Source organism: Danio aesculapii, chromosome 15 (genome assembly GCF_903798145.1).
Source record: "Danio aesculapii chromosome 15, fDanAes4.1, whole genome shotgun sequence".
Taxonomy (NCBI): Eukaryota; Metazoa; Chordata; class Actinopteri; order Cypriniformes; family Danionidae; genus Danio; species Danio aesculapii.
Window position 1 is genome coordinate 22,672,575 of NC_079449.1, and position 25,552 is coordinate 22,698,126.

At 34.3% G+C, this 25,552-nt stretch overlaps 1 protein-coding gene across 2 annotated transcripts in view; it reads left to right on the forward strand.

The window, feature by feature from the left end:
- dph1 (diphthamide biosynthesis 1) overlaps positions 1 to 25,552 on the forward strand; it is a 225,125-nt gene that overhangs the window by 115,619 nt on the left and 83,954 nt on the right. For both annotated transcript variants that reach the window (XM_056474269.1, XM_056474268.1), the window contains exon 4: positions 15,116 to 15,237. In XM_056474269.1, the coding sequence (XP_056330244.1) occupies positions 15,116 to 15,237 (122 nt within the window). The remainder of the gene's footprint in view (positions 1 to 15,115; positions 15,238 to 25,552) is intronic.

Here is a 25,552-nt window from a genome sequence, read left to right on the forward strand (position 1 = left end):
ATGCTCGCACACACAGATGCGCATTTGTTTTGTGTCTGTTTTAGAGACAATTTGTTACAGCTTTACTAGGTGATTTTATGTCTGTTTTAGAGACATGTCACAGGTCTTTGAAGATCTAAATGTTTTTTCTTTTGAAATATGTTTCAGATTCATACTGTAAAAACTGATTCAGTCTGTCTGTGACAATCTTGATTAAAATCGAAATCGCAATATTATTCAAGAAAATAATGATAGGTTTCTTTTGCCCACATCGCACAGCCCTCATTCCTATGGGGTCACCAATCCATGTACTGACCGGGCGCAGCCCTGCTTAGCTTCAGTGTGGGACCTTGTGCACTTTAAAAAATAAATCCGTAAAGTCTACGGTAAAAAATTGGCTGCTGTAGTTGCCGGTATTTTACCATTAAAAATACGGTACAAACCGCAGAAGTCATTTCAAATTTTTACTGTAAACTACTGTATTTCATTAATTTATAGAGGTAATATGTCTGTATTTTGAATTGCCAACATCTACACATATTTTGTTACACAGTTAGACATGTTAACACAGCCATATGCAGGTGGTGAAAGTTACATAATGAACCAAAGCTCATCAAAAACAACTTTTCCCACAAGCAGAAAAGTGTATCAGTGTATAGAAGGTGTTCAGTGTCATTCACACAGCTATTAAACACCAGTATGGTAAAGTCATGAAATAAACATAGTTTATCAACATTAGATCTAACATAAACCTCTAATGTACATAACTGATGGGGAAACAACTAAAAAGATCCATAGTAATGTCAACAAAAAGCATAAAAAGTGATATGCCATGCATGGAATTCTGGGGAAGTCAATTTACGGTTATACGCCATATATTAAGGAAACATACTCTTAACCAGGTTACGAATTTTTACTGTAGCATTTTTACAGGTTTTTTAACCGTTAAAATCACGGCTATTTTTTACAGTGTGAGAGTTACAGAGAGCTATCTGTCAGCATGCAAATCTTGTTTTATATGGTAGGTCTATACTGGAAATATAAAACGTACCATTTCCAAAGCTTTGTCCCAAAAGCCTCCCCTCACATCATAAGCTCCTAGGGCTTGAGTGTCCATATACATTATATTTTGTTACAGACATACTGTAGTGTCATCCTGCAGCAAACGAAATGTCCCAAACACTATTTTTAACTGTCCAAAATGGGGAAAAAAAATTATTTACTCTCTGATAATCAAAGCAAGTTAAAAAAAAAATCATTGTTAAATATGCATTTAAACATTTCAGGAAAAAGTTTTTTTATGTAAATTCGAACCTTAAGTCCACATATATGGACATCATTTTTCTCTAAAAGTACATCATATCAGAAGATAATACTTAGGTTTTTATTCTAACTTGGTTCTAATAAGCCCAAATAGCAAAGAGAAATAAAAAATGCATGTAAAAAACACCTTGGGCCTTAGGTGGATAACAACTTGTCTAGCAATTGTTTCTTCTGTATCTTTACATGACTGCTACATCATGTCAGGCGTCATGAGTCATGTTTGCTTTCCATTATGCACACACATCTACAATCACATTTGAGTTTTTCATTTACAAAAAAATCAAGGATTTAAATGTCTAATCTTTGATGTCTGAATCATAAAGGGACAACTTGGCTTCGCTTCTCACATCTTCTGAAATATCCTTTTATTACGGCGATTATCACGATTCCTTCACTTCTCTTTTGGGCTGCCATATTCCAGACAATTAGCGGTCATAAAAAGGCTCCTTTTATTTGACATCATTTGCTGTTGAATGCTTTGATTAAGTGGCCAGAGAGAATGATCTGTTTTCTGCCAGCGTTCACGAACAGGAGCGCTTTGAGCCAGCAGCCCCTCGCTCACGCTGAGCTTTGATGAAAGTCCTGTCAAAGCCGAGTAAAGATTTCACCTCTGAGAGACAGGAGGAATAGCTGGAAACGGATGGATTTGCTTCCAGACACAGCACACCTTAATGTTCATTAACTGAGAGAGTGAGAGACACACGGAGATGCTGACCGGTCCTGCAGGAGCGTGACTCTGTCTCACTGCGCTGCAATGACCGACAGACACATGAACTGCCTGTGGAGTTTATGAGAATGTGTCTGGGAGAGACGCTAAACCATTCAACAGCCGTCACGTTAGACACGTTTCCATCTAACGTCGGGAATTTAACCCGTCAAACATTGGTAATACTTCATTTCAAAATTAATGGTTGGGAATAATGCACAGATAAAGCTTTGTTTTGATGCCATGTGTTCAAGACAGTCTTGTGAGGCCATTTTGGGAGGTCATTTCAAAGAATTTTTGATAACAGCTTTTGGCTCAAGCCTATCTGACTGATTAAAACTGTAGTTGTGATGGTGTGCATTGGGAGTTTGTTGGTTAGTTACGTCATCCAGTCACACAATCTGTTGCGGCAAACTGTTTCATAGTGCATAAAGTACACACTTACAAATTTGGTATGTTTGTTCGTTCGTTCTTGTTCTTTTTTCTCTTTTGTTTATTCTTTAATTCTTTCTTTCTTTTTGTGTTTTTCTTTTATTTCGTTCTTTTGTTCTTTTAGTTCTTTCGTTTTCTCTTTCTTTTGTTCTTTCATTCTTTGTCTTACTTTCGTTTGATCTTTCTCTTTCTCTCATTCTCTCATTCTTTCATTCTTTCTTTTGTTCTTTCATTCTTTCTTGATTGTTATAGTTCTTTTGTTCATTTGTTCTACCTTTTATTCATGTTCTTTTTCTTTTGTTTGTTCTTTTTTGTTTTTTCATTTGTTCTTTCAATTGTTCTTCTTTCTTGTGCTTTTGTTCTTTCTTTCTTTATTTCCTTCGTTTTGTGCCTTTTTGTCATTCTTTCGCTTGTTCTTTCTCGTTCTTTAGTTCTTGTTCATTCTATCTTTTGTTCATTACCTTTTTCATTTTTTCTTGTTATTGTTCATTAGTTCTTTTTCTTGTTTGTTTGTTTCATTCTTGTTTGTTCTTTATTTTGTTCATTCTTTCATTTGTTTTTGTTCTTTCTTTCATCCTTTTGTTCTTTGTTCTTTTGTTTTTCTTGTTCTTTCTTTCATTCTTTTGTTATTTTTTTTCTGTCGTTCTTTCTTGTTCTCTTTTGTTCTTGTTCTTTTGTTCTAGGTTTTAGTTCTTTTAATTATCTTTCATTCTTTCATTCTTTTTTTCTTGTTTGTTATTGTTCATTTGTTCTACATTTCTTTTGTTCATTTGTTCTATTTTTTTGTTTTTCTTTCTTTCTTTCTTTTGTTTGTTTGTTTGTTCATTCTTTCTTTCATTCGTTATTTAATTTGTTGTTTCATTCTTTTCGTTGTTCTTTCTTGTTCATTTTTGGTTTTGTTTGAATTTTTTTTTGTCAGTTCTTACATTCTTTTTGTCATTGTTTCATTCTTTTTCATTCTTGTTTGTTGTTCATTTGTTCTACATTTCTTTTTTCATTTATTCTTTTTCCTTTGTTCTTTCTTTTTTGTTTGTTTGTTCTTTCTTTTGTTCATTCATTCTTTCGTTCGTTTTTGTTCTTTATTTCATTCTTTTGTTGTTTTTTTCTTGTTCTTTCTTGTTCTAGTTCTTTGTTATTTTTTCATTCTATCTTTGGTTCTTGTTTGTTATTGTTCATTTGTTCTAAATTTCTTTTGTTTGTTTGTTCTTGTTTGTTTTTCTTTCGTTCTTTGTTTGGCTCTTTCATTTGTTGTTTCGTTCTTGTTTTTCAATTGTTCTTTTTGTTCTTTCTTGTTTATATCATCAGTTTTTTTTCATTCTTTTGTTCATTCTTTTGTTTGTTCATTCTTTCGTTTGTTCTTTCTTTCTTTCTTTCTTTCTTTCTTTCTTTCTTTCTTTCTTTCTTTCTTTCTTTCTTTCGTCCCTTCTTTTAAAATTAAGGGTCACACAATGTATCATTTAATCATCGACATTGCAAAATCTGCTATGTTGAGCAAGCATTATAATTGACCAGACACCACAGTTCACAAATCAACATGATTTGTGGAGTCAATGCAAACTTTAAACATAATAGAGTGAAAGTTTATTATTTTGTCCCTTGCATGGAACTTTTTCACAAGGCACAGCTTTAGTATCTTATTTCTGTGAGAGTAAGCATTTCAATTGAGTTTAAAGCATTCAGGCACAAGAAAGTATAACATTTGTAGCTTTGACAAAGATGAATTAGATTTATTTACTAATATGATGAAGACTTTAGTGTTATTTTACATTTGATTATTCAATTTCTCTACCTGAGTACTATTAGGCTTCCAAGAACACCATAAAGCACTCTTTATTTTATTTGTACCTTTGCTACATTGTATTCTATTGTGCATGTAATTTAGTTTATTGTATTTTATGCAGATGCACTCCCCTACAAAATTGTCCCAATCAATCTAAAGTTGTGAATTCTTTCCACAGAGCTATTTTAGTCAGCTAGTAAACTTGCATTTATATTGCAATATCTATCGCAGGGAAACAACATCATACAGTATGTCAGTTTTCCCGTTACTCAGTCCTAGCGTGTACATTAAAAGTGGATTGAAACTATTTACAGGAAGTGTTAGGCCTTGATGTATACATACTGGTGCTGTAAAACATTAAATTAAAATACACTGTAAAAAACAAAAAAAAAGACAACTAACAAAATATTGGAAACTCAAAAAAAATCTAAGCTGATGTATTATCTTTAAGCGAGAAGACATATTCTGCAAAAATATACTTAAAAAATATTTTCAATTCCAGTCAACATTCAGTATAGGAAATATTAAATGGACTAATAAACATAAACCTAATGGATGTTACAATCTTTTGTTGTAATCAATATTGGGCCAGTTAAAAAAAAAAAAAGATAAATATAATTTATTTATTTATTTGTTAATCCCATAGCTCAAAAAGCATATGCTACTGTAATAATATGGTTTCCCACTAATAAACAAAATATTACAAAATACACTGTGCAAATAAGGAAATCTGACAATGAGGTTTTGCAGGTTTTGTCACTGTGGGCTGTTGTTGTCAATGTTACTGGCCACAGATTTGCAGGCACTTCATATTTCCTGTCCACTTGTGGGCATTAAATATTGTATTTAGCAGCAAACATAATTCAAATGAACTGAAATTTAAAGAACTATAACTAGTCAGTGTAATTTAAAAAAAAAATAAAAATTTTGACTTAGGTCATTAATGAAATGATGCATCATAATATGTATATAGTATACAACATATATGTATATATTGCAATTAAATACTGTACATATTGCATTTAATTTTAATACTGAAATAGAAATATCTACAATTATGTTTGTTATACAGTAATATTTCAGAACTTTAGATTTTCTTTTGTTATTTATTTGATAATCCCATTTGTTAATCCCATAGCTCAAAAAGCATATGCTACTGTAATAATATGGTTTCCCACTAATAAACTAAATATTTTAAAATAAAACAAAAGAAAATAACATTTTGTACTTTAGATTATTTTATTGGAAAGATTCGCTCTGTGTGAGAGCGTCTTTGGCTCTGACTGTGTTGTGCACAAGCTGGCTTGCTTCTGAGGCACTAATTAACAGGCCCCGTTATTGAGATCACAGACATTTCTACATCTTAATTGCATCTTAATGACATTTCAGCTCAGATGCTGTAGCCGGAGCCAGATAGCATGACGAGGAGAGATACAGTGGATTTGATTTTGATGGAGGAAGAGCAGAGTTTCAGCATCCAGCAGACCATACTCTGGCCCTATCTGAAAGTGACTCCTCTGTCCTGCGGTCAACATTCTGCTAATCACCACTAAAACCCCTCATCTTACTCTCTCTGAGCCTCAGTCCCGGTGGAAGCATGAACCTGATCCACACTTATGCTGTGTAATTACAGCGTCAATCCCAGGTAGCGAGCACTATCTTGGTCTCACACGGGCTCCAGTAATCTGACGCTCTGAGTTTATTTTAATGTACTTCCGTTTTTCACCTGCAAGTCCTATTAGAAGGTGTTAATCGGATACACTGTGCAAATAAGGAAATCTGACAATGAGGTTTTGCAGGTTTTGTCACTGTGGGCTGTGGTTGTCAATGTTACTGGCCACAGATTTGCAGGCACTTCATATTTCCTGTCCACTTGTGGGCATTAAATTTTGTATTTAGCAGCAAACATAATTCAAATGAACTGAAATTTAAAGAACTGTAACTAGTCGGTGTAATTTTTTAAATAAAAAATGTAGACTTTTAGGTCATTAATGAAATGATGCATCATATTATGTATATAGTATACAACATATATGTATATATTGCAATTAAATACTGTACATATTGCATTTAATTTTAATACTGATAAAGAAATATCTACAATTATGTTTGTTATACAGTAATATTTCAGAACTTTAGATTTTGTAGTTCAAAGCATTTACAAGGTCAAATTATGTTATGTCAATTTATTTTATATCAGTGTTACACTATATTGTACTGTGTGTGTTTGTGTGTGATATAAGTCACACACTATTTTTCAATGGACTGCTTTCGGCACACATTCCAGAGTTGCATGTATTTCTTTGACAAGATTTTGCATTGATGATTGGAGAGTTGGACCACTCTGGAATGTCAAATAGGAAAAGTCTCTGGAAAGTCTCAATAGGGATAAGGTCTGGACTCTGTGGTGGCCAATCCATTTGTAAAAAAATAATAATAATAAAAAAATTTAAATCTTTCACAATTTGAACCTGGTGAATCTTGGCATTGTCATCTTGGAATATGCCTGTCATATCAGTGAAGACAAAATTCAACCCCACCTGCTCATATTCTGGATTTCTGAACACTTATGAATTGTGTGCATTTACTTGGAACTCTGGGATTCATCATATCCTTTGCTTTTCAGCTTCCACCTCCCCAGGCTTCTCTTCATCCATGTTTGATGTTTAACATGAGGAGTGGGATTGTGGTACAATGAGCTTTTAATGTTTCTGTCCTTCTGTTTTTAGCTCCGGATGCGATGCAATGACATTCATCCATTTTTAAGCTTGACTTAAGTTTCCACAGTATTGTTCTAAACGGTCTCATTGGTGTGTATGATGTGTGTGCATGCACAGACCTACAGCAGATGGGCAGAATCAGAGGAACCTTGATGAGAGAAAGGATGAGCGAATCAAATTTACCACAGCAAATATTTATTTACCAGATGAGCTCTTTTCATCCATCTCTTTCTCTCTCTCTCTCTCTCTCTCTATCTCTCTCTCTCTTTATCTCTCTCTCTCTTTATCTCTCTCTCTCTCTCTCTCTCTCTCTCTCTCACTCTCTCACTCACTCACTCACTCACTCTGCTTTAAAGCCTATGTCCTTCACATGAGAATAACTGTGTGTTTGGGGCACTAGGTTACAAAACAAGTCATGCATGTGACGCATACACAGCGAGGGTTTTATGAAGCAGAAGACGTGTGTGTGCAGTGCAGACACAGAAAGCCAGTGACTCATGGAAACTTGTCCAGATCTCATTTCATCTCCAAAAGCTATAATTTCTTCATTAAATACTAATTACAAAAATAAAAAGATAATTCAATACATGTTTAATTTAAATATTAAGATAAAGACCTTGGATTGTGCCATCTCATTTTTTGTTGGTGCCAAATACAGCATACACAATAAAAAAAAATGATAATGAACGCAAAGCAACAGTATGCTTATCCGTGAGTCAAATAAAATATATACATCATATGATACACTACAAAATAAACCAACAACGATAACCCCTGTAAGCACATAAGTGAAAATATGTTAATTGTATGTAAAAGTAGTGCAGTTATGATGGTAAAAGTACTCAAATTATAGTATGTATCAAGTATTGTAATAAATGTACAACATGCAGTTGAAACCAGAAGTTTACATACACTATTAAAAAGGCACATAACCATTTTTAAAAAAATGTCTGATGTTAACTCATACTAAACATTTACTATTTTAGGTCTGTTAGGATTGCCAAAATGATTTACATTGGTTAAATGCCAGAATAATTATATAATTTTTTAGAGATTTTTTTTATAATTTTTTTTTTATTTCTAGACAGTCAAAAGTTTACATACATTTCCTTAGTATTTTTTTGGCTTTGCCTTTAAACTGTATAACTTGGGTTAAATGCTTTGGGTATCCTTCCACAAGCTTCTCACAATAGCTTGCTGGAATTTTGGCTCGTTCTTCCTGATTGGCTTTTTCAGCTCTGCCCACAATTTTTCTATAGAGGAATTACCAACCTACGTCACGCATGACTTCACACGGGTCCCCGGTTGCAATAGCAAATATGTCGTGTTGTGAGGTAGGATGCCAAATTCAAAAGAGAAAACTTAACTTTTACTGTACACCACACTGCTTTTAATGCCAACCGCAGACGTCTTTGGCTAAAGGGAGCTGAATGGAGTGATGACCTAATAAAAATGCTCGACTCTGCAGTTCACGCTATGCTGAATCATACACATTACTCATTTTTGATTGCAGCAATGATTTCAGCAAAAACAGTTAAATATGGTTAAGGAAACGGCGGACACTGAATGCTAAGAATAAAATGTAAAAGTGTAAGTTTACATACCCTGCCGTACAGGTGCATGTTGATGATTACCCAGGCCTTGTATAGCTCAGTTTTCTTTCCTTGTCTTTAGCTAGGCAGAATCTTGGTTTTTAGCACTACATTGTTTTGAATCTGGTAATCATGAAACTTATTTCGTGCACATGACCACACGGAACAAAATTGTTGCCATGCAAAGACTTGTAGGCCTTTAACTTCTCTCTTGTAAAATCACTTGGAGTTTCAATGAGATAGTTGTATATTTCGGGCTGGATGCTTGGCCATTTCATCCTATCCACTGGGAGATTGCTATCGCAAATAGACCCGCTCACTTTAACGTTAATTTTGCCAAATGACTGTGCTTATCACTGGGTGACAAGCTGTTATAATACGCTGAAAGCATTATGTAAATAATATGTATGAATCCTGAATGTTTACAAACTGGTAATTCATCTATAGGATTGAGATCAGGGCTTTGTTATGTTAAGACCCATTTGTGGCCAAGTTTTAATTTCCTGGCTGATGTCTCGAGATGTTACTATTTCTACATAATGTTCTTTCCTCATGATGTCATCTATTCTGTGAAGTGGACCAGTCCCTCCTGCAACATAACAGCCCCACAACATGATGCTGCCACCCCCATACTTCACATTTGGGATGGTGTTCCTAGGCTTGTTTGCTTCCCCCTTTGTCCTCCAAATGTAACACTGGTCATTATGGCCAAACAGCAAATACCCATGTCAATACAGGATTCGTTTGACTATGGATAAAGAAACTGTCTTACCAGCTTCAGCCAGCATCTTCACAGCATCTTTTGCTTTTGTTCTGCAGTTAATACACACAGTTCGCACTATGGCACACTCATCTCTGGGACACAGAATCCTTCTTCCTGAGCGATATGATGGTCGGACATTCTTATGTTGTTTATAGTTGCGTAAATTTGTTGGAACCGATGAAAATGGCAACTTCAGGCATCTAAAAATTGTACCCAAAGAAGACCCAGACTTGTGGAGGTCCACAATTCTCTTGCTGATGTCTTGGCTGATTCTTTTGATTTTCCCAGGTTGTCACACAAGGAAGCAGTGTGTTTTTCCTTAAATCCTAATCTTCAGTTGTGCCTACGATTAACTCAAATGTTGTCAGTTAGACAATCAGAAACTTCCAAAACCTTGACACCATCATCTGGGCTTTTTTAGAGGCACAAATCTTTTTGTATGTTAACTTTTGACTAAAGAAAAGTTCTAAAAAATTCTCAAAAATATATATTTCTTATTATTTAGCTATTAACAAACAATTTTGGTGATCCTGACTTACCTAAAAGAGAAAAAGTTTAGTCACATTTAACATCTGACAATTTTTTTTTTTAAATGGTTATGTGCCTATTTTATATAAACCTATTTAAAACCAATATATAAACTTACCACAAGTTGTACCTCGAAATTAAAGTTCTTATAAACGTAATGCTTCCATATTACATCTCATTTTGTTTTTGTAATTCCCACGTTTCTCGTTGATTATTCTTATTAAATTCATGTGTTTCAGTTAAATGCGTTACAATTAAATTTTAGTGTCATCAGTGCTGCAAACCTGTTGCCTTTTGGCAAGTTTTGCCATTTTGATTGCCAAAGATGTAATTTATGTGATTAATTCAGAATTAAATTTGTCAGCACAAGAGTGTTTTTCCCCTTAATTTAATTTGATATTTATTAGCCAATAAATCCACGAAAGCCAATTTATACCAACAGTCATATGCTTGACAATGCAGGGTCTTCCAGGGACTAGAAGACCACAGACAGTATAGGTCAGTCGAAAAGTCCTTTCAAATGCATTTGATTATTTTAGGGTAAAATATTACTGGGACCAGCTTCAGAAATGAATTGTAGCAAACAAAAATTACCCTATAATTCAAAATAAAGTGGCAATAAATGACCCTCTGCTGCACGTGAAATGTAAAAACCAATGAAAGGGACTGTTTGCAGCATTACATTTAGATCTGCTCATGTTGCATCATTATTTTTTTCTTCACGTTTATGGCTGTGTTCCACTTTGCTTTTAGATACTGGTTTGCAAATGTCCCTAAGCACTTCACATGCATACTTTAATATTCATCCTTTGTGGAGTGGATGACAGAAATATATATGGCCAAAACCTTGACCCCTCTATTTTAAGGGATTGAATTTTCTCATACATTCACTTCAGGATGCTTCATACGTAACAATGCAGCACAACTGGATAAATGTTTTTTTATAGCCCAGCCATACCTAAACTGTAAACTATATATTTTTAATAATAATAAAAAAAGTCTTTGCTCTGAAAACCTTTAAACTTCAGTTTGACCTTTTTATTAGACACTAGTTTAAGCTTATTTTGATATTGTCACCGGAAGTTTAACCATTTTGTCTTTAGCTGTATTTTGTCTTATGCAGTAAATTCTTTGAAATTAATTAAGCCAGCAGCTAGCTCTCTGCAACTCTCACATGGTCGCCCACTGAAGCTAAGCAGAGCTCCGCCCAGTCAGTACCTGGATGGGAGACCACATGGAAAAGCTAGGTTGTTGTCAGAAGTGGTGCTAGTGAGACCAATAGTCGGCCCTAATGCCCTAGTATATTGATGGGGGACTCTATACTGACCTTCGAAAAAAAGTAGGGGTTTAACCCCGGCATACTGGCCAAATTTGCCCACTGGCCTCTGTCAATCATGGCCTCCTAACCATCCCCATATCATAATTGGCTTCATCACTCTGTCTCCTCTCCTCCAATCAGCTGGCACAATGTGGCTGCCGTCACGTCATCCAGGTGGATGCTGCACACTTGTAATGGCTGGTTAAGGAGACCCTGCTTTACAAATAAATATGTAAAGCGCTTTGAGTGTCCATAAAAGCACTCAATAAAATGTAAGATATTATTATTATTATTATTATTATTGTTAAATTTAAGTATTGATTTCTGCTTCATTCTGAATTTAAATATACAATTTATAGTTGTGTGTTTGAGTCAAATATCCTCTGTGTAATCCTGTAAATATCTTTTGACGATTCTTATGAATATATATTTTCATTTGTTTCTGCATAATATAAAATACATTTTTATATCCGTTTGTAACAGCCTGATCTCACAAGAAAACGTTTTACGTATTGTCAGTTTAGTTGCCAATTCGTACAAGTTCAGTTGTACGAAAATGTATGATTTTAAAAAGGAGGCGTGGCACCCAACCCCACCCCTAAACCCAACCGTCATTGGGTGATGAGCAAATCACACTAAAGTGTGCAAATTATATCATACGAATTCATACAAATTAGTCACTAAGTTAAAAAGTTACGAATTGCTGTGCGATTGCATTAGTTTTTAGATGGCACAAAACCAATGTTTTATTTCTGAAGAGTTTTTTGTTTTGATTGAATGTTGGGTTTTTCACAATATAACAAAGTCACTTTACAGATTTGCACAAATAAGAATTAACACAAATAATAACTTCTGAAGAAAGTTAATATGTGAAAATTTGTTGAGAAAACTATGATTGTCCAATACATCTCATGGTAAAACCTTTTGATTAAGTGGTTAAGTCGTTTGAATTCGCACATTTTTGTCTCATTTGTACAATTTTGTATGATTTGCTCATCCCTCCAATGGTTGGGTTTAGGGGTGGGTTTGGGTGCCATCACTCCTTTTTAAAATTGCACATTTTCATATGATTGAACTCGTATAAATTCAAACGAATTAACCACTAAACTGACAAAGTTTAAAATAGTTGTTTTCTCATTAGATGGGGCTGGATTGTCATTCACAACAAACGAAAATATTTTTGTTATTTGGACCAATTGGCAATTAAAAAAAAGTCTAAATTCCAAAATTAATTTTGATTCGAGGTGGGGATTTTTATCATACTTCTATAGAATAAAACTAATAATAATATTTTACTTAAATCCATACCTTATAAATGATTTTTCAAGTGGTAATTTCCTTGTAGCATAAAGTAATGTATTCTTAAAGCAGTGTGTCAAGAGTGCCATTTCAGATGGCACACTTCAGATAAATGACTACACAAATGTGAAATAAAAGAAAGGCTATGTAGACCAAACAGGAAGTGGAAAAAGATTTCCCAACCTGTTGTTAGTAAGCAGTTCAGACAGAGCCATCAGCACAAACTGTACTGTGTGTCGTGAAGTTGTACTGGCCACTTTAAAGAGCTCAGTTTGAATTAGAGGTTAGAAGGTGAATCAGGTGGAAGGATTTAGAGGTATGTGTGTGTGTGTGCGTGTGTGTGTAAAAAGAGAATATGTGCCTATGTTCTATTAATAATACCTGTCCTAAATATGTCTGCTTCCAGACAGCCAGCTTCCCATACAACAGCCTCTGCTCTCTCTCTCTCTCTCTTTACTCTCTCTTTCTTCTCCTCGCATATTCATTCTGCCTCGTTTTTTCTCACTCATAATTTATGTGCTCCTGTCTCATGTTTATCCTGCATTTAAATTTTGCACAGAGGAGCGGCGGCAGCAGTGCGCCAGTCAATAGATGTGCTAACACTTAACGACCCCTGCCGAAGCAAACAAAAACAGATCGTTGGCTCTTCAAACAGCCCCTCTGAGATCCACCCCTCTCTGCAAGGCCTGTCGTTGTCCTACAAAGTGAAGGAAGGAAGCCAAGGACAGTATATATTTCAGTGTTTCTTAAGAGCTCTTTACTATAAATGTTCCACAGCTCCTTTATTGGAAAAAAGTTGCATAACAAAACGTTCAAGAGTATTTAGCAGATATTTTACTCAAATGAAAACACGACAGGTGGTTTCAAACAAGTGTGAGCTTATTTCTTCTGTTAAACCAAAAATATATATACAGTTGAAGTCAGAATTATTAACCCCCTCTAAATTATTAGCCCCGTTTAGTTTTAATGGAGAGAAGATTTTATTCAACACATTTCTAAACATAATAGTTTTAATAACTCATTTCTAATAACTGACTTATTTTCTCTTTTCCATGATAACAGTAAATAATATTTGACTAGATATTTTTCAAGACACTTCTATACAGACCTTTGAGTTTAAGTTAAATAAAAATACAGATGTACTTAAACTTTTATTTTTGATCAAATCATGTTGAACCAACTCAATTGCATTTAGTTGTATATAAACAGTTTTTTTTAATTGGTGCTAAACAAATTTATTGGATTAAATCTATGGAATAAAATCGCTGTCGTAAATATTTTGTGCATAACTAAAATTCACCCATTTGTAATAATAAAACGTGAAGGAAAACTGAACGTACTCGTAATTTTACGAGGGTACAGTTTCAAAATCTGCGATTAGAACAGACACAGATACAACATTTTCTTTGTTTGTATACGACATAAAAATAAATTTACAGTGCGTGTACTTTACAAACATGAAAAACAGTTTCACCACAGACTTGACAACCTGATTACGAGTACCAGTCAAAATGCGACACTGTCAAAATTACTTCACCGCTGTCACAAGCATTAGTAAACAAGCGAGAGCCATTGATCGTAAACAGTGCGCCTTGTGTGATTAGATCCTGATTCCTGACTGAAGAAAGCTCGCCGAGCACTCGCTGGCCACTTGAGCTCTCACAAACCGTCTCAGGTAAGATTTTTGTTAAAAAAAAATCTTTATGACAGCGATTTTATTTCATAGAAATCCTGCCCTCAATTAAATTGAGTTCATTTTTGAGTGTAAGTTCTAATGTCTGTAGAAACACAGTGATTGACATATTTTGACGATGTCATCAGAGGTAGGAAGTTGACGCCCATTCATGATGACCTTTCCCTCATTAGCATAGGAGGTTAGTCTTGTTTTTGAATCTGCCATTATACTGACACAGGCATTTGTTGCTCCACCCTCTTTTGAACAGAGGGAATGAAGAACAAATAATTTGTGGTGTATTTTGAGCTGAAACTTTTTTTGCGTCTTGCAAAAAAAAGTGTATTATATGTTCCCTTTAAAATATTAAAGAAATAGACATATAAAATAACACATGTGAAAATATTCTTAATTTTTAATTTCATTTATTTATTTACTTTCATCTTCCAATGTAATCAGACAAATCTCTTAAGGTTTTGCATTACCTTAGCAAAAGCCATTTAAATGTGAAGGTCAAGACAGCTTATTTTTTTCAGGTTTTCTTTACATCACTTGGTTATGAAACGTTAAGTATGTTAAGTACCCATGGCTTATGAAGATGGTGATGGCTTAAGGATTACCACTTGTGAAATTTCAACCTCTAACCTTTTGGCCTCCAGCATACATTGTGCATTTGTAGGACAAGACGGTATGCAACCAAAGCTATTAACCTCAGCATGGAAAAAAAGTGACCCTTTGCTACCATAAGTGAACATTTATGTTAATAGTAGCCCATTGCTCTGTTGTCTCTGAAGGTTATTGGAGATGTTTTGCCAGAGTGCATCAGTTTACGGCTAGCGGGAGCCCACTTAACTGGAGACATGGATGTCTGAGTGACATTTCTGCTGGAGAAGTGATTGATCTGCCAGCTGTGTGGACCTGTCATTTTACTTCCAGCCTGATTGATTTGAATGGCAATAGGGTGGTGATCAAGGTCATTGATTGGCTGTTTGTGTTCTGTCAGATTCACAGAGGCGGACACTCTGGTGATGGGAGATGTGACATACGGGGCCTGCTGCGTGGACGACTTCACTGCCCGCGCTTTGGGAGCCGACTTCATGGTGCATTATGGGCACAGCTGTCTCAGTGAGTCAAACAGAAATGCGCAATCATTATTATGTGCATTTGCTTTCCCTAATGTCATTTCAAAACATGTGTGGCTTTCTTCTGTGAAATGGGTTTATATTAAGCATTATAATACATTTATTATAATACTTTCAGTGGGTTTTTTTTCTTTTTGGAGGCACATTATCATTGTTTGGAAATTTTTTTATATATATATATATGTTTCCTCTCACCTTTTTTTGTGCATATTTTAGGTTTTTATAAATTGTACGCTTAAGTCAGTCAATTGTTTGAATCTTACTGAAATATATCTTTCTATAATGGAATAACTACTGTAGATATTTTACATATACATCTCAGCAGGGTTCTAGTAGGATTTTCATATAATATGTACAGTTTCATATAAAATGAATGAATAATTTAAAGAAAACCCTGAAAATAAAACACATTGAACGGTATTCAGAAAATGGAATTTAAAAGAAAAGGAAAACTATAGTTGCATTCACTATAAGCAAATCTTGTTACATAGTCTTATTTAAAGTGAAATTTAAACTACACGTGTGACCTTCACTGGACTCCAATTATGTGCATCCAGTGCTTCCCACACATAGACTTTATTTGGGCGGGCCACCCAGGTTTATTAACAGCCACCCAAGTGTATTTGGTGGCATTTATTATTTTTATTATTATCATTTTTTGTATCCACCCAATAGCCAAACATCCGCGATCGATTAACTAGTGGAAAATATCCCCTCGCCCTATACGTTTCCTACTTCTTATTGTGTGTGTGCGTGAGAACTGTCAACACTCTCACAGACAATCCCATGTGCTTTGCAGAGACCCACAAAGATGCACCTTTTTGGGACTTAATGCGTTCGTACAGGGTTTCTAAATATCAGAAAATCTCCGGGATTCGGCTTTTGTTGTGATTTGTCCTCATTTTTATTTATGCCTGATATACCTTTGCTTGGCTTCACAGTTGAAAGACTGAGAGAAGCATAATATAATTAATCAGATAGACTTTTCTATTTACTCAGAGAAATCAAAATTGCATCTAAATGGGCTGTAAAATCTGTGTACACCTATAGAATGCTTAATTAACTAATTTTTCTTATTTAAATAATCTACGCTTTTTATTCTTGTCGTTCATTTATTTTTTTGTGATTTTCATCCCACAGATGTTTTTATTCCCTTGTCATTTATTTGTCTTTTGCTGTATACTTTTTTTAATTTGATGTTGATATATTACATATTTTATACATATCTAACATGTTCAAAATGTCAGCAGCAGATTTTAGTGTATTATATATATATATCACTTTTTTGTTTTTTCAAACCTGTAGGAAGCACTGGCATCCTTTGATATTTTATTTTTGTTATTTTTTGCTTTCTTGATGTTAAATAAATTTTGAAATATAACATGCCACACTTTTAAGATGATAAAAAAAGAGACATTAGTATTTATTTAACATATGGGGCTCTGTTTTAACGTCTAAAGCACATGGCGCAAAGGCTTTAAAGGCGTGTTCCACTTTTGCTATTTTAAGGATGAAAAAATACACTCTGTGTCATGGCGCACAGTCTAACAGGGTTGTTCTTATTCTCTTAATGAGCTATGGGTGTTTAAACATAACGTGCATTAAACCAATCAGAGTCTCATCTCAGGTTCCCTTTAAGAGTCAGTTGCATCGTGCCAGTGGCCCAGCCAGAGCCCAGACCTAAATCCCATTGAACATCTCTGGAGAGAGCTGAAAATGGCAAAAATTCCCAAAGACAGGTGTGCCAAGCTTGTGACATCATATTCAAAAGACCTGAGGCTGTAATTGCTGCCAAAGGTGCATCAACAAAGTATTGAGCAAAGGCTGTGAATACTTATGTACATGTGATTTTTCAGCTTTTTTATTTTTAATAAATTTGCAACAATTTGGAAAAATATTTTTTCACATTGTCATTAAGGGGGATTGTGTGTAGAATTTTGAGGAAATAAATTAATTTAATCCATTTTGAAATAACGCTGTAACATAAAATGTGGAAAAAGTGAAGTGCTATGAGTACTTTCCAGATGCACTGTATGTAAAGATATTTGTGTATTGCTGTACATCCTGTGTGTATTAGGCTATGTGTATGTGTTTTGGTCCCACATAGACACATAACTAATGCAATCTGTGCTGGACTTTAGACCAGCTTTTAGTTAGTTAATGGCTGTTTCAGTCTGTTTCAGTTCCTCAAAATAGCAACGCGCCAACAATGTCCCTTAACACACCTCTTTTTTAGACCAGCACGCCCATGAGTCCACAAAGTGGTGCAAATGGATTTGCTATTTAAACATCGTGGCACAAAACATGAAAAAAAACAGTTGCGCTGGTCTGAAAATAGCAACAAATCGCACCATACACACCTTGCGCCTTATTGTGCTGGGTGTATGATAGAGCTCATAGCATCCTTTTATTCCAATTGTATTTATAGACTACACACCCTCAAATTCATTTTCATAAAGGTGTTTAATGTTTTTCCTCATCTATAATCTCTCTATATGTCTGTGGTTTCTTGTGAGCTCATTTTCGAGACTTTTATTGACCAATGAAGAACTACATATTTGAAAAAATAATTGAGAAACAGACCAAGAAATCTTTCAGGGGAGTCAAAAGGTTGGAGAAGGTTGGCCTTGGCAGTGAGAAGTGGAGATGTATAGATTTTACTCATGAAGTGCTTTGCAAAGCTGCCCTCATAAGCTCAGTGTTTTAGCCGGTCCGAGCCGTGATGTGTAAGGGATAGCGGATATTTTGAATGGACCTGCCCGCACGTGTGCTCAGCAGATCAATACTGAACATGCATTAATGGTGTCCTTTGAAAGGCCTAGACGTGCCAACTAAGAAGAGGCTGCTCCTTCACCCCCCGCCGCCTGTCAGCACCACAACATACAGTAGAGGAAATGCTAAATCAATAGGGCCAATATATCCCCAGCAGAACAATCACACATCTCCCAAATACCAGAGCTGGCCAAGAGAATATTAATCCTGCATCTATAAACCTGAAGCTTCCTGCAAACCTTATACTTCAGAGGCAGAGGAAATGTGCATCTGTTAGTGTATTGTGTGTGAATTGTGAGATCGTTTTACATGTAGAGTAATTAATCACTTCTCACTACTTTTAAAGAGATAGTTCACTCAAAAATGAAATTGTCATCGTTTACTTAGCCTTGATTCAAACCTGTCTAACATTCTTCTTTTGAACACAAAAGATTTTTTGGAGAAAGCTGAAAACATGCATACATAGACTTCCATAGTAGGAAAACGAATACTATGAAAGTCAATGATTACAGGTTTCAACTTTCTTCAAAACGTCGTCTTTAATATTCAGCAGAATAAAGAAACTCATAAAGGTTTAAAACCACCCCAGGGTGAGTAAATAGTGAGTAGATTTAAAATCAATGGTTCTTTGTTGATGTTTTGTGTGTGTTTGTGAGTGCGTTTTTTTTTTCCTGTTGTTGTCAATGAAAGTGTTGTGTTTTTTTAAAAATGGCAGTAGCTTAGCAAATTCCTGAGCACTCAGCATCTTTAAATTCAACCAGAACTAATAAAGAGCACTGGCATTTAGCTTTTTAAAAAATACTTTGGTGGATATGCGCCATAATATGCGGATATTAGGCTGTGTGTCCACCAAATAGTTTTTGCACTGCGGAAATGCCAGCTGAGCAATTTTTTTTCCTCCTTTTGTTGTTGTGAAAAAGACGACACGTCTTTAAAATGCCGGTTGTGTAGCCATTCCAAAGTCCCTTTAAGGCAAGTCATTTTACTCGGCAGCCATCTTTGAAATGCCTCTCGAGCAAAACTTCAAATTCTCCAAAATTGCTTGCCAAGCCTACTCAAAAAAAAATATTTTTTTTTGTTACTTGTTCAAACTACTTAAATGAGCTGAAACAACACAATTCTTGAGATTTTATTGGGACAACTTAATTATTTTATGTTGAATCCACAGAAATTTGTTTAAAGTGTTCGATTAACTTAACCGATTTGTATTGGGACATCATGAATAAATTGTGTGGAACCCTGCATTTTTTATAGTATATAATTAAATTATATATTAGGAATCGCCAATAAAACTGTCCTTAGTTTCAATTCTAAACTAATCACACAAAATCTGCAGAAACTCAAGGCTGGTCATTCGCCATGTTGACCTTTTCCCCATTCAGAGCCATACGAGTGACACCACTTGTGTACTCTATAGTCTTTCGCTGGGCGTGCACAAAGACTATAGAATACACAAGACATGTCACTTGTATTGTTTTGAATGGAGAAAAGTGTAACTGGCGATATTGCTAATAAAGCCCGCCTTCTTGTACAGGAGCCAATCGTCAATCGATTCTCCAGGGGTGGGGTTGGGATCAGATGTGAATTTTTGCAGATTTTGTGTGATTTGAACATTTAGAAATGTTACTAAAGACACAGTTGTTGTTTAATTTTATTGCTGATTCCTAAAATGAAATTCAATGGTAAGCTTGTCAAGTAGTTTTGGAGAATATGATGTTTCCCTATTCAGACAGAATGCCTTGTCTTAAAGGGACTTTGTCATGCTCTGTATTTGTTAAACACTTTGACAGTTGGAGAAGCGCTCACAGTTGATTGTTTTTCAAAACTGTGCGTCTGCAGCACAAAATAGTGCTTTGGTGGACACGCAGCCTTACTATACAATACCCTGTTTTGAATAGAAAAGAGGGTTGACATTATTTACAGGTGCTATTTAGACAGTTTCAGAAGATTTACAGTAGAATAGCAAAGCAGTAGTCTGAAGGTTCAGCTGCTGTAATACATATGTGAAATGGACACGTCTTACCAATCAGACCAGCATAAACTCTCCATCTGACCAATCAGAGTAGGCAACATGCATTTCTTTTTACGTATCCTTATTATATGAAAACAATATTTTGTATTTTTTCCTTAAATTATCAAGTAAGACGTTCTGTTCAGACTTTTTTGTTTTGTACCTCGTTTTTAAAAATCTTTTTGTAAAAGAGCTTTTCTTTAAGGGTTCAATAGATTGGAATAATTGACCTGCTAATATTCAATCCATTGCATTATTTAAGGTGTTTAAGCAAACTTTGCTGTCATAATTTACTTTGGACTGTACTTGTTATTCCTGAGGATGTTGTTGTATATGTGGTGATTTGATCTGTAAATCTTTTTGTACTATGTATATGTATGTATGTGTACAGCATTCTACTTTACCTTTTGTTAATGTTTGTTTTGTTGAAAATGAGATGATCTCAAGGGGTTTATTCTAATGAATAAATATCAAATACATTTTGAAAGAACTATTTTCAACAGATGTTTTGAGATGAGAAATGAGGTTATGAGAAAGGGTTTTTTGCCTTGGATGCATTTAGACTACTGTGGGCGATCTCTAAAACAAAATGAGCAACCTTTAAAAGCAGCTTAAGGCATCCAAGACACTGTATACATGCTCCTATATCTGTGAAGTCATTCAACTTTCTAAACCGTCTCAATCATGTCTTATTTTACCTCCTAAAGAATAAAACAGAGAAATGAGGGAGACGAGGGGATGGTCACTGAATCCATGACTCTTATTGACAAAAGCTGTAATTGCAGTGAGTAAGTGCTCTGAGTCTGCCGTGCTAATTGGATAAGAGAAATGGATCAATGCCACTTAACTTCAACCCCCAGGCCCCTCCACATCTTTTTCTTTTGTTTTCTAGCACCTGCAGAATGAGGCTGTGAGGCCACTTATGTGTTTCATGTGTGTATGAATATAGCCCTGCATGTTTGTGTGTTCAGACAGTGACCCACTTTAACACAAAACTTTGCAAGACTAAAAACTTTGTCACAGTCTGTTAAATTACTTTCACATTTCTTTCCCCAATATATATTACTTCCTCAAGTTACTAACCATGAATGCTGTCTGTGATGTCTGTTCAGTAGCTGTTCTTAAACTTTGTTCACTGCCTGACTGATTATGGCCTAATCCTACCTAACAACCATGAAATTCACATTTGGCCAATCTGAAATGCTCTACTGAGGTGAGGAAGTTCAATAGGGTTTGATGTTAGCATGATGCTTAGATAACAGCACAATATATTAGAGCATAATAGCACATACAAACATTTTAGTAAATAATGAGTTCTTATTGATTTATGGACCACTGGATTCTTTTATTTGCTCTTAAAGGTTTCTGTCAGTTTAGGTGTTCATTCATCCACGCTATATCGTCTCATCTGTGATGTACCCCAGGGATCGATTTTAGTACCATTATTGATTTGGTTATATATGCTTCTGGGATCAGTTATGTGTAAATTTGGGGGTGTTGTACAATTTTTACAGAGACAAGCGATTTGTTTATCTACACCAAATGTGACGCAACACAACAGCCATTTAAATACTAGCTATTCATTTAAATATCAGCCACCGCACTCTCAACATAATGCTAAAGGTAATAATCTACAATAAGTAATACATAATAAACCAATTTTATTTTTAAACCGTGTGCTTTTTTTTTAAGATCTGACGTAAACTATCTGCTGCTGCTTTAAATAATATGCCTTTTATCGCGTATCACGTTGCATGTAGTTAGAACACACTGCAACACGACACTGTTTATATAGATATCAGTAAGTGAATTTTGCCTTAATCTGAATAAGACAATGATATGATTAAAGTGTTTACATGAGCTGCTTTTTTAATGTTACTTTAATGATCCTGTTATAGCACATCATTTGATTATTGTCATTGCGTCACCACGACACTCACATTTCCTTTGGAGTTTCATGTAATTTCGAGCATTTCATTTTTAATTTGTCGACTTGAACTGCAGTTTGGCACTTTCACTTTCATTCAGGAACATTTCACGCATGCCTCCTGTGACAAACGAGATATTGGATGCAAGGAACTGCTGGAAGAGTGTTGTTTTAATAGAATTTAACACAGCATGCCGTATGGGAAAAAATCTGTATTTTACAGTGCTGTGGTCCTTCACTGACTCGGTACATGCAGAGAATAATGTCAAATAGTGTGTATAGACTATCCTGTCGCAAAATTCAGTGAAAATCTTACATGACAGTAATAGTTTGATTAAGGTGTTTACATAAAATTGGCATACTCCATATGTCTAAATTCGATTTCTGTTTAGTTTGATTATGACTTTAGTCAGATTAAATTAATCAAATATCGCTGTTCACATGGTAGACTCTTAATTAGAGTATTGTCTTAATCGTATTCTAATCTAATCATTGGTGCCTATGTAAACGTACTCCGTGTTATACAAAATCTTACAATTGTTTTTATACTTTTTTATATACATATATAATAATAAAATAGTATTAAATTATTGATTCTGATGGAGTGAAAATCCACGACACCTCCAAGTTTTTTTTAAATGGTTAGCTGAAATTGTTTCTGCCCTCAAGCTGGAAAGGTTACGTTTCTGTAGATTTGGCAAATAGAAGATGTATGACAAAATATGGGGCCCCTTTCTTAGCTTTATAGATTAATATTTAATATAAAAAAAATTTCACATGTCATTTTGTTTTGTTTTTATTCCAATAGTCTGGCTGAATAATTTTTTTTTTTATGTATTTTTTTTATTGGTGCTGTATAATTGCTGTATTGTTTGCAAGTGTTTTGCAGCACGTTCTAGTTAGTATCAGGTAATAACACAGAGATAATTTTGTTAACATATATACATGATGTACACTATTGAGTGTTATGTTTTAATTAACACTTCTGTAAATATATAAAAAAGTATAAATACAAATCAACACCGTAGTTAGGAAAAGGTTCCTCGTTTTCAGTCCTAAGCTGTTACTGCTTCTCACTATACACTAGGTCAGAACTATAATAGTCAAATTCAAATCTATGTCAAATATATATTGTTTTTTGTGTGCTTTTTTTATTCTTGTCATGTTTTTCTCTGTCTTTCTATTATTATTTTCTAAGGTTGTTTTATAAATAAAGCAAGATTGAATTGAATTGAGTTATTTACACTGAAGTGTTTCTAGCAATACCTTTTAGTACTGATTGAAATTTAATAATTTCTATTTCTTGGCTTGCATTCCCATTAAAAATATTTCTATTCTTCTAATAATATTCAGCAAATGTTCATTACAATTATGATTTAAGTGTTCATCTACCATCGATTTTGAGATATTTGAATACCAATACCACACTTAAAGCATAATGAACTTAAAAAGGAAATGTCTGTTGTTTTTTAATCACTCTCATCAGTCCATATAATTGTTTACCCTTACAAAAATGATCCATGGTTTACTCCCAATGAAACCTAAAAAATATGGCATTGTAGTCAAACCATGATAGCTACACATTTACCATGGTTTTGCTCTGCAAACCACAATTTAACAATGGGAGTTGTAGTAAAACTGTTATCACTTGATAATCACTTTTGGGTGTCTACCCCTTATAAAACCATGGTTATTAGTATGGATGTTAGAAACCAAATTGTTAGTTCATGTACTAACTGATATTTAATCCAACATGATTATGGAAAAATGATTTCCTTTTTCCTTTTAAAATTCTGTGCTTTTACATGCTCTTTACTAGATGTTCCTGCAAAGTGTACTTATTGAGAAGCCTCTGTTGATCTTCTTACTTTGAGCAAGATAAATTTTCTTCCTCTCTTCCCACTTGCTTTACTGTGTCACCGTCTGTTCTTGCATCGTTAAATGGGCTCCATGTTTAAAACACTCCCTGAAGGTGGCATTTGCCTAATAGCAGTGGAATGGCCATTAGAGCAGGAGCTTTAAAGAAAATGCTGCAAGAAGAGCAGCAATTATGACCATCAGCAGTAAATGATAATGTAGATGGAGAAGAGCGAAGTCCGCCTCTCTCTTTCAGCTCTGCTGTCTTTTAAATGGGGTGTGAAATGAATGGCATTAATAGCAATTTACTCTTTTCTTCAGTTACTGTCATCCGTAGAGCAGAGGTATAGGCTGGCACAAAACTTTTCTAGTTTTCAAGAAGTTTGCCAATTGCGATTCTTTTTATGGTAGTTTGGTCAAATACAGTTTTTAAATGGTGCATAATAGTCATATTACACATGCGCATGAAGTAGTTGATCATCAATTGTATTTCTTCCTCAATTATTTTATTTGAACTATATTGCAAAGCGCAACCCAACGAATCGATTATGGTTCATTTTAACCATTATGCTCCTGGGCTGGAAGTGAAATGTGAGAATATAAAGAATGTTTTAAATCTATATTAAAAACTTTTTTGGTCTGTCATTCATGCACAGTATCGTATTATAAATCCTTTCTCTGTATTGGTTTATGGCTTCATCTTTGATTAATTTATTTCACTATTTTGATATTTTAATATTGAATTTGTATTTTATAATTTAAATGCTTTTACACTGAAAAGGATTTATTTTTGATTATGAATTATTTTTTTAAGTTATGTGGTTACAAAGCTAGATTTAAATAAACTAATTAAATTTAGTAATGTTCAACTTTTTTGTTTGTTTGTTTGTTTAAATTCAGCTTATATAAATGGTTTGCAACAATTTGCAATCAACCATTTTTAAGTGTAGTATTACTTTTGCAATTCTAAAAAAAATATTATTCTTTTTGTGTCTTTAAATCACGTAACTGCATTAATTTGAACTGTATAAAAATTGATTGATTGATCCAGTAAGTTATGTGCTTGAATGAGCATCTTTTTATTTATCTTACTACCAGTTGGGTTGTAAGAAGGAAGAGTAAGCTAGGAGTTGACTATATGAATCAAGTTCATCGATACCAGAGGCAAAACTTGGAATTATTAAGCCCTAACCATAAATTTGTTGACAAACATTTACAGTTGAAACCAGAGTTAATAAACCCCCTGAATTCCCCAATTTCTGTTTGTTTAACGGAGAGAAGATTTTTTTTCAATACATTTCTAAACATAACAGTTTTAACAACTCATTTCTAATAACTGATTTATTTTCTCTTTGCCATGAAGACAGTGAATAATATTTGACTAGATATTTTTCAAGACACTTCTATACAGCTTAAAGGGACATTTAAAGGCCTAAAGCCTTAACTAACTAAGGGCTAATAATTTTGACCTTAACATGTTTTTTTTATTTATTTAAACTGCTTTTATTCTAGCCGAAATAAAACAAATAAGGCTTTCTCCAGAAGAAAAAATATTATCAGACATACTGTGAAAATTTCCTTACTTTGTTAAACATCATTCATCATCAAAAAAAAAAAAAAAAAAAAGACTCAGAGGGGGCTAATAATTTTGATTTAAACTGTATAACTGTTGCATCTAGATTCTGGTTCAGTTTATAACACACAAATCTAATAAAAACATAATAGATGTAA